Raw genomic sequence first — 7,748 nt, forward strand, 5'->3', positions numbered from 1 at the left:
CTCCCCCAACGGGCTGAGCTCAGAGCAGGACTCATGGCTGGAAGGGCCCCTCGCAGGACGGGCATGGGACAGTGGACACCTTGGATTTGGGGGTCTCCACAGCCCCCCAGGCCCAGCTCTGTGAGGTCTCCCTCGCCCACCTGCAAGGGCTCGGGTGGACAGGACTGCTGGCCAGGCCAGGGAGGAAACGGAGGCTGGGGGTCAGCAGGACAGGCTGGGCAGGGAGGGGAGGGCAGTGACCCGGCAGCCAAGGGCTGACCGTGCAGAACCGGTCTCACCAGGTGCAGCTGCGTGTGCATCTACGTGAATGTGCATGTGTGTGTGCGCGTGTGTGCGCGTGTGGGTGCCTGCTCACGTGGACAGGTGGACGGGGCCCAGCCAGGAGGCAGGCGGAACAGAGGCCACGGCCTGCGTCATGGGCATCGCCCCAGGGCAGCACGGTGGGCAGAAGGCCACCTGCCAGTGGTGTTTGCTCAGCTGGGGGTGGCAGAGCAGGTACTGACGGCTGAGCCCTGGAGGCGGGCCACAGAGAGGGCCGGGTGGGAGGGCGGCCAGGCCAAGCCAGGCACTCACCGCCTTCACAGGCCAGGGATGCAGAGGGGGTGAGGACACTGCCTTAGGGAGGGGAGAGGCCCGGCTTCTCACCCCACCCTGGCTCTGCCCACCTCACCTGGCTGGGCAGCGCCAGCACTCTCCGGAGCCCTGGATTCGGTGCTTGGTGGTGGCTGGTGGCAGCCCCGACCCAGCCAGGTCAGGGGTCGGGAGGAGGGTAGGCTCAGGGGCACACCTCCCGAAGTCCGAGGACCCACCTGCCACCCAGAGCCTCCGTGCACAGGCACTGCCCTCTTTGGGCAAGGAGCCCGGGTGGGGGGGCTGGGGCAGACCCGCCCTCCTGGGAGGGGACAGGGCTAGGTCGAAACCCCAAAATGGTGCGTCCCAGAAACCGCAAGTCAGCAGCTCCCCTCCCACCGCCAGCGAAGCTTCTCTGGAAACGCCCGCAGGAGGGTGTGCCCGAGACTCCAGGCACCCAGAAGGCCAGGACAGGGGTGGGGTGCAGGGGGCTAGGCACACACACCCTAGGGCCCGGGGGTCCTGGTGAGCACTTCATCCTCAGGGCGGGCCAGGGCCAGGGCAGAAATCTGGTCCCTTCCCTTGGTCAGCTCCACCCCCCAAATTAGGGCACCGCCCCATCCTTCCCTGGTGTGGGGTGCCCTGCCCAGCCCGCACCACACAGATGGGGACAGAGTGGGCCCAAATGGCCAGCTCAGTTCCAAAGGCCAGGAGGTCTTGGCCGCATGGGACCCCGCTGGGCCCTGTGCTTAGGGGCCCTTCTGCCTCTGGGCACTGCTCCCCGAAACAGGCCAGTGCGAGGCTTTGGAGTCGCTGCCCACCCTGACTCAGCAGGGCTGCAGGGCTCAGCAGGGCTGCACAGTGGTGCAGAAGTGTAAGGGCCCTGAGAGCCCCCAGCCCGCACCGGAGGAAGGCCCCTGCAGGGCCAGGGCTCTGGGTGCGGCCCTGCGATGGGACGTTCATGGGGCACAGTCAGGAGCCCCCCACGGCTCACTCCTGCCCGCTCTCAGGAGTGAGAGCCCTGGGCTGGGCTGTAGCCTTCATGGAGCCTGTGGGTGGTGGACAGAGAGCAGGTCCTCTGGGGCTGGCCTGGCACCTGCCAAGGTCAGAGCGGGCAGCAGCAGCAAGAACCAGAGGGGCATGGGGGAGGGGAAGAGGAATTATGTGGGGGTGGGGAGCCCAGCCAGAGAGCGAAAGGACAGAATTCCTCCCATTCTTGCCATTTCTCTGTGGTGACTCAGCCCTGGGGCTTCCCGCGGACTGCCCGCAACCGAGGGCCAAGCACAGTCCCTCCCGGTGCCGTGAATTGCTCTTGCCCCTCTTCTCGCCTTCTCCTCTCCCCAGACAGCGCCTCCCCCAGCGCTACTGGACCCTGATTCTGGAGGGCAGGGCCACCAGGACCTCTGCCACGCTGCCTCACCCCCCGTGCCTCGGTCGTCCCACTCGGAGTGTGAGTGGAGCAGGCAGACCTCTCCTGAGCTCCCCATATGGACCATGGACAGGCTGGCAAGGCCCCAAGTATCCAGCGCTCGACCATCCCAGTGAGGTCCACCGATCTCCCTTGGGGCTGCAGTGCGTGGCCACCCAGCCTGGGTCGGAGGGGCTGGGGTGGCTCAGGGCCCTGAGGGAAGGGGGAGCGCTTGGTGCCAGGGCTCGGCTAGGCTCTCACCTGGGAACAGCTGTGCACACAGGTGCACTGCCAGGCCATGACACAGACTAGCTGGCTGCAAGATGCCATCTCGGTCCCTCGGCCACGGTGGGCCAGCTCCAGGCACCAGCACTTCCTCCAGGAGGCTGCGGCGTGGGGGCCAGCAGCAGTAAGTGTGTGCTTTAGGGGAGCTGGGTTTCACCAGAGGCCGGCTCTGCCATCCACTCCCCTTCACTCCCAGGAACAGGAAGTGGCTGTTCAGCAGAAACAGAGCCCACCCCGCCCCATAGGCTGGCCACCCAGCAGCAGGGCCTGGCCTGAGGGGAGCCAGCGGGGGAGTGGGGAGGCAAGAGCAGGTTCCTGGCAGCCTCTAGTGCCACTGTGGACCTCTGGGTGCTGAGTCGTTCGGGTCCTTCCTCCCTGAGCCGGAGGTCTAGAGGCCCTGTGGGTTCCTCCTCAGAACCACTGGTTGCCCCATGTGCCCAGGCCTGAGGACTTGCTCCTTCCCCTCAGATCTGTCTCTGAGCCACTGGAGGAGACCCACCACGTCTGGGTGCGTGGGCACTCCAGAAGGAGCCTGGCCCGACCCCAGCGCCTCACAGAGCTGCCCCACAGTGTGGGAGCCTGACCTGATCCTGGGCAGAGTTCATGTGCTGGCAGCAACACCCCTGTCTGAGTGCCCAGCAGGGCCGGCTGCCACCCACGGGATTCATCCTGTCCCAAGTGCCCATTCCTGCCAAGGCCGCTCTCCCTTGTTGCCAGGCCTGACGGCAGCGCCCCAGGCCAACATGGGGTGCATGGGAGAGCCCTGGCTAGCCTCCAGCCAGTGCTCACTGAGTGTGTCCCCAAGGCTGCGGTCACACTGCGTCCGGCCACCTGGTGAGCATCCAGAAGGTGGCTCCACACCCGCCAGCCCTGGGGGCAGCCATAGCAGCTCAGAGCTGAGCGTCATCAAGGTGACAGGCCATGGGCCCCAGTCCCCAAAGCCACCTGGGACTCAGGCCACCAGCTCCTGCCCTTCAGGGAACCCTTCCAGCTGGCTCTGAGCCTCACAGACCTGACCCCAACCCCCAGCCTACACGTTTTGCGTCCCCTGCTCCTCATGGCTCTGGGTTCTGACCGAGTGTGGAGCCCTGCCAAAGCCTACAGGGAGCCACCCCCACTGAGTGTCTGCAGCCCAGGGTCCCAAGTCATGCAGGCACAGAATGGTGCTGACCCCTTGGGTGACCCAGCCAAGGATGCCCAGGCCCAACCCTCTCCTGACCCTTCCAACGTCCCCCACCTGGGGCTGAGGCTGTCCCCATGGGAGGGACACATTGCCCTGTGCCCTTAGCCCCATGTGATCTGCGAGACCTCAGAGAAGCTCAGGGTCCCTGGGGCAACCCAGCTGCCGGGACACATGTTGGCCCCTCCAGGCTGGCTCACCCCAGGGAGCCCTGTGATACAGCCCATCCATGTCGGTGTCTCAGCCTTGTCCTCAAGTACAGAGGGGCCAGGCTGCACGAGGCATGTGGCCCAGCCCCAACGCTGCGGACAGTTCTGACTAGAGGCCACGTCTGTTGTGCAGAGAGCCACCTTCACGCCACCTGCTGGGCCCCAGCCCCTGCCATTCCAGTTGGCCTCCAGGGGCCTGGCTTATGGACAGCAAGGCCACAGCTCTCTGGGTTTATGGATCCAACTGGGGTAGGTGGACCAGTGTCACCTTGCCCAACACCGTCACTGTCTGCATGGAGACTGTGGGCTGCTACAGGGAGCACAGGAGGCGCTCGACATAGCCGGGGCGCAGGCCCTGATGCTCATAGCATCCTCTTTGTTTTTTGGAGGTCTTTTTCGGCCAAGGCCAGGGGCACTGCCCATGCAGCTGGGCAAACAGTCCTCCATGGCAGAGGTGAACACACTGAGGCCTCAGGACAGGCTGGCCCTGGGCCAGGGAGTTGGTGTCCAGCAGCTTCTGGGGCGGCTTGCCTGGGCCAGAGTTCATGCAGGCTGCCATCTCCATCCCCGCAGAGCACTCCAAGCCCGGGACGCCTTTGGTGAATCATTGCAAAATCCCGGCCAGCTTTGCTGGCTCCTCTGCCTACCAGGGGAGAGGTGCACCCGGGGCAGGGACAGACAGCAGCCTGGGCAGGTGGGCAGGGCAGGTGGCAGGGGCCTGTGGCTTCCTCACTGACAGGGGCTGGGCCCGGGCTGAGGTTAGAGCCACACAGCTCCCAGCTGGGAGGCTGGGCACCGTGGCAGCAGGGCAGCACAGTCAAACCGGGACTTGAGAGCCAAGGTGGTCAGTCCAGGCAAGGCTACCTGCTCCTGTGGTGGGAGCCGGGGGCGCTGGGCACTGCTGGGACTGACCCTGCTGGCCGAGGCCACACCCTAGACAAGGCTGAGAGCAGAAGATGGGGCCGGTGGGAGGTGACTGAGCCACAGGCCTTGGTGGGGCATGAGGGGCCCAGGAGGGACCCCAGGCAAGGCTGGAAGAGCACGGAGACGCCCAGGCCAGCACTGGGCAGCCCTCCCTGTGGGAGGCCAGGGCACAGCTGGACACGGACTGATTGAGGAGATCTCGCTGTTGGCTTGGGGACTGGGGAGGACAAGGCCCTTGGAGGAGAGGAGGGTCCAGAATGGTCTGAGGGGGGCAGGGCTCGGCAGCTGTGAGAGGGTGGGGGACACACACCTGCGTGGAACCCTCTACCCCACTCTTCCTGTACTGTCCCAGCCCGCAGTGAGGGTCTATGTGTGATGTGTGTGCACACGTGTGTGGCGTGTGTCAGCCATCGTGAGTTGTGAGCACCTGCCAGAGAGGGGGATGTGGGGCTGTGGAGCACCCTCCGTCCTACCCTCCCTTCTTCCCTCATCCAGGGAACCAGCCAGCTCCTGTTGCCACGGCAACAACAAGCCCCTCCCACCTGCAGGACAGGGTGACCTGGTGGGGCTGGCTGCTCACGGAGTTCCGTGTTTCCAGCCAGGAGCTGCTGGGGACAGCCTAGCTGGGGCTAGGCCAGGCCGCAGAGCTTGGGAGGGACACCTGCTCAGAGCAGGGCAAGCAGGGGGGGGCGAGGCACCCTGGGCAGCGGGCGAGCCGAGGTGGAGGTGCCCTCAGGCCCGCCCCGCCCCCTCACTGGCCCCGCCCACTGGAGGCGGCCCTGGCTCTGCTGTCTGGGGAAAGGGCTGTTTTCAAGGCCTCCCAGGACCTGCGAAGAAAACAGGTGGGACTGGTGCCGGCGCAGAGGGCCCTTGGCTCAGAGCCACGGGTTGGGTGCCCTGGGCACATGGGCCGAGCTGAGCAATGCGGTGAGCTGTGGCCAGCCCCGGGTAGCCGGCAGGGTCATCTGGGGACACAAGCGTTTGCAGCGCAGTCGTCAGTCATGGTGGTAGGGGCGCTGCAGTCAGAGACCAGACCCTCACCGGCCCACTTCTTAGGCCTGATGGTGGGAGGACAGCGCTGGGGTGGGGGCCAGGGCCCATGCTGACTCGAACACCGCCCTCGATGAGCTCCGGGCCCTGTTGCTTGCACGCGCAGGCAGAGGCATACACAACGGTGAACCCACCACCCAACACTCCAGAGAAAGGCAGGCTGCAGAGACCCCACCCCCAGGGAGGGGCAGCCTCCTGCTTGGCCCTGTTCTCCAGATCAGGCTGTGGCCCCCTGCCCACCCATGCGAAGGGTCTTGGTCACCTTCACAACGAGAGGGCGGTGGGCCGGCGTGAGTGTTGGGCGTGCAGAGCACGGCCAGTTTGGGGGGCTTGGTGTTGAGAGCACAGCTCAGGAGCCTGGGCCTGGTGAGTGCCTCTCCTCAGACGCTGGTCCCGAGGGCTGATGACGGGGGACCGGTCGGGCCAGAGCCAGGACGGCTGGAGAATACGGGCCTGGGGTTCACACGGGTGGGGCCCAGCCCGCCCGGCTGTCCAACGGGGCAGCAAGGTCTACTGCGGTTCCTGCCCAGTTGCCCACCTCCCCAGCCCCAAGGTTTGTGGCCCAGCACAGCCTGACTGTCCAGGCCCAGGGGAGGGTGCGCCTGGGTAAGTGGGCTGTTGCCGCCTCCCTGGCAGGACTCGGAGGGACTTGACCCCCTGGGGCCTCTGTGCAGGCCAGGCTGTGGCCACGGTTAACCCACCCAGCTCTGGAGGCCAAATACAGAGGAGAACTAGGCAGGGTTCAGAGAACCAGAGTCCTCCTCACACAGGCTGGAGGCACGCAGAGATGGGGGCAAAGAGCCCCTGAGGCTGCGGGGTGCGCTGCGTGATGGGCGCCTATCACGGGCATGGCGTGGGCCCCGGGTACTGGGGGTTGGAGAGGGCGCTACAGTGCCCCTGGGGAGAGGTGGGCCTTGGGCTGGGCCGAAGCGTCAGAACCTGGGAAAGGCGTGGCATTCAGTGCCACCAGCAGAGCCACAGGGATGGTGACGGGACCCGGAGGCAGGCTCGGGGCAGGGTGGAGAAGCAGAGGGAGACCCGGGGTAGGCTGAGCTCAGGGTCACCCCATCTGGCCCAGGAACATGTGCCGCGGCGGTCGGGCCCTGGCATGGACGCGTACTGGGGACAATGGTCCGCGCTCCGTCCCTCAGCCTCAACCCCCTCCGAGGACTGCAGAGTTGGCAGGTGGCCCATCACACCTCCAGTCCTGAGCCACTCGGACCAGTGACCTTGGGCTGAAGTCAGCCACCGGCCGGGGCCAGGTCACATCACGCAGTTGAGCCGGGTCGGGAGAGGAGGTGCAGGCGGAGACCAGGGGCTTGTGCCCCCGACCGCAGGTCGCAGGAGTCCAGGACCCTGGCAGCGGGCAGCCGGACGGTGCCTGGTGATGGACAAGCAGACGGCCCTCGGGCACAGGCCAGCAGGCAAGGGTGCCAGGGAGGGGCAGCACGCGCAGGCTGCGGGCGCCAAGTCGGAGGGGAAGGGGGCGTCCGGGCTCCCGCCCGCCGCCGAGCCGCACGTTCCGGGCCACTGAAGCCGGGGTCGCCGCGGGTGCGCGCGAGTCCCCACGCGGGCCACGTGCGCGCTAGGGAGTGCGGGCAGCCAGTGACGCGCACACACGACGTGTGTCACCGCAAGGCTCAGGGCGGTGCGGGGGTCCCTCGCGGACTTCCGCATCTCCACGGCACCCAGCGCCCGCCGCCCACTCGGGGCCCAGCTGTAGAAACGCGCGGGTAACGCCGGGCCGAGCGGTGACCTTTCCCGGCGAGGCGGGGGGCGGCACCCTCGAGCCCCGCCCCTCATGCACAGCGCCATTGGCTGGAACCCCGGTGTCCTTTCAAAACCTCAGCGCCCATTGGCTCGCGTGCCCTCGCCCGGAGGCGTCGCGGCCCGCGCCCGCACCAGAGCTGCGCGTGCGCAGACTGAGCGAGCGCGGTGGAGAGCCGCGGCACGCAGTGCGCCTCCGCGACTCTACTACGGCAACCTAGTCCCGGCGGGTCGGCAGGCTCCGCCCGCGACGCAGCCTTCGCCGACCCCACAGGCGGCTCTCGGCTTACCCCACCGTCGCCTCGGCCGGCTGCGGGCGGCGGCGCCGCGAAGGCCGCGAGCGGAAGGGGGCGGG

The 7,748-nt window shown here is 67.2% G+C and overlaps 1 protein-coding gene across 1 annotated transcript in view; it reads left to right on the forward strand.

The window, feature by feature from the left end:
• Window positions 1-7,427: 7,427 nt before the first annotated feature.
• Window positions 7,428-7,748, forward strand: part of Pim3 (Pim-3 proto-oncogene, serine/threonine kinase) — a gene marked incomplete in the record, with an annotated part of 3,312 nt that continues 2,991 nt past the window's right edge. Inside the window, 2 exon segments of the mRNA XM_013511307.1 lie at window positions 7,428-7,561; window positions 7,632-7,748. Of these exon segments, the coding sequence (XP_013366761.1) occupies window positions 7,428-7,561; window positions 7,632-7,748 (251 nt within the window).

The sequence above is a fragment of the Chinchilla lanigera genome, unplaced genomic scaffold (assembly GCF_000276665.1).
Source record: "Chinchilla lanigera isolate Chin_1 unplaced genomic scaffold, ChiLan1.0 scaffold00012, whole genome shotgun sequence".
Lineage (NCBI taxonomy): Eukaryota > Metazoa > Chordata > Mammalia > Rodentia > Chinchillidae > Chinchilla > Chinchilla lanigera.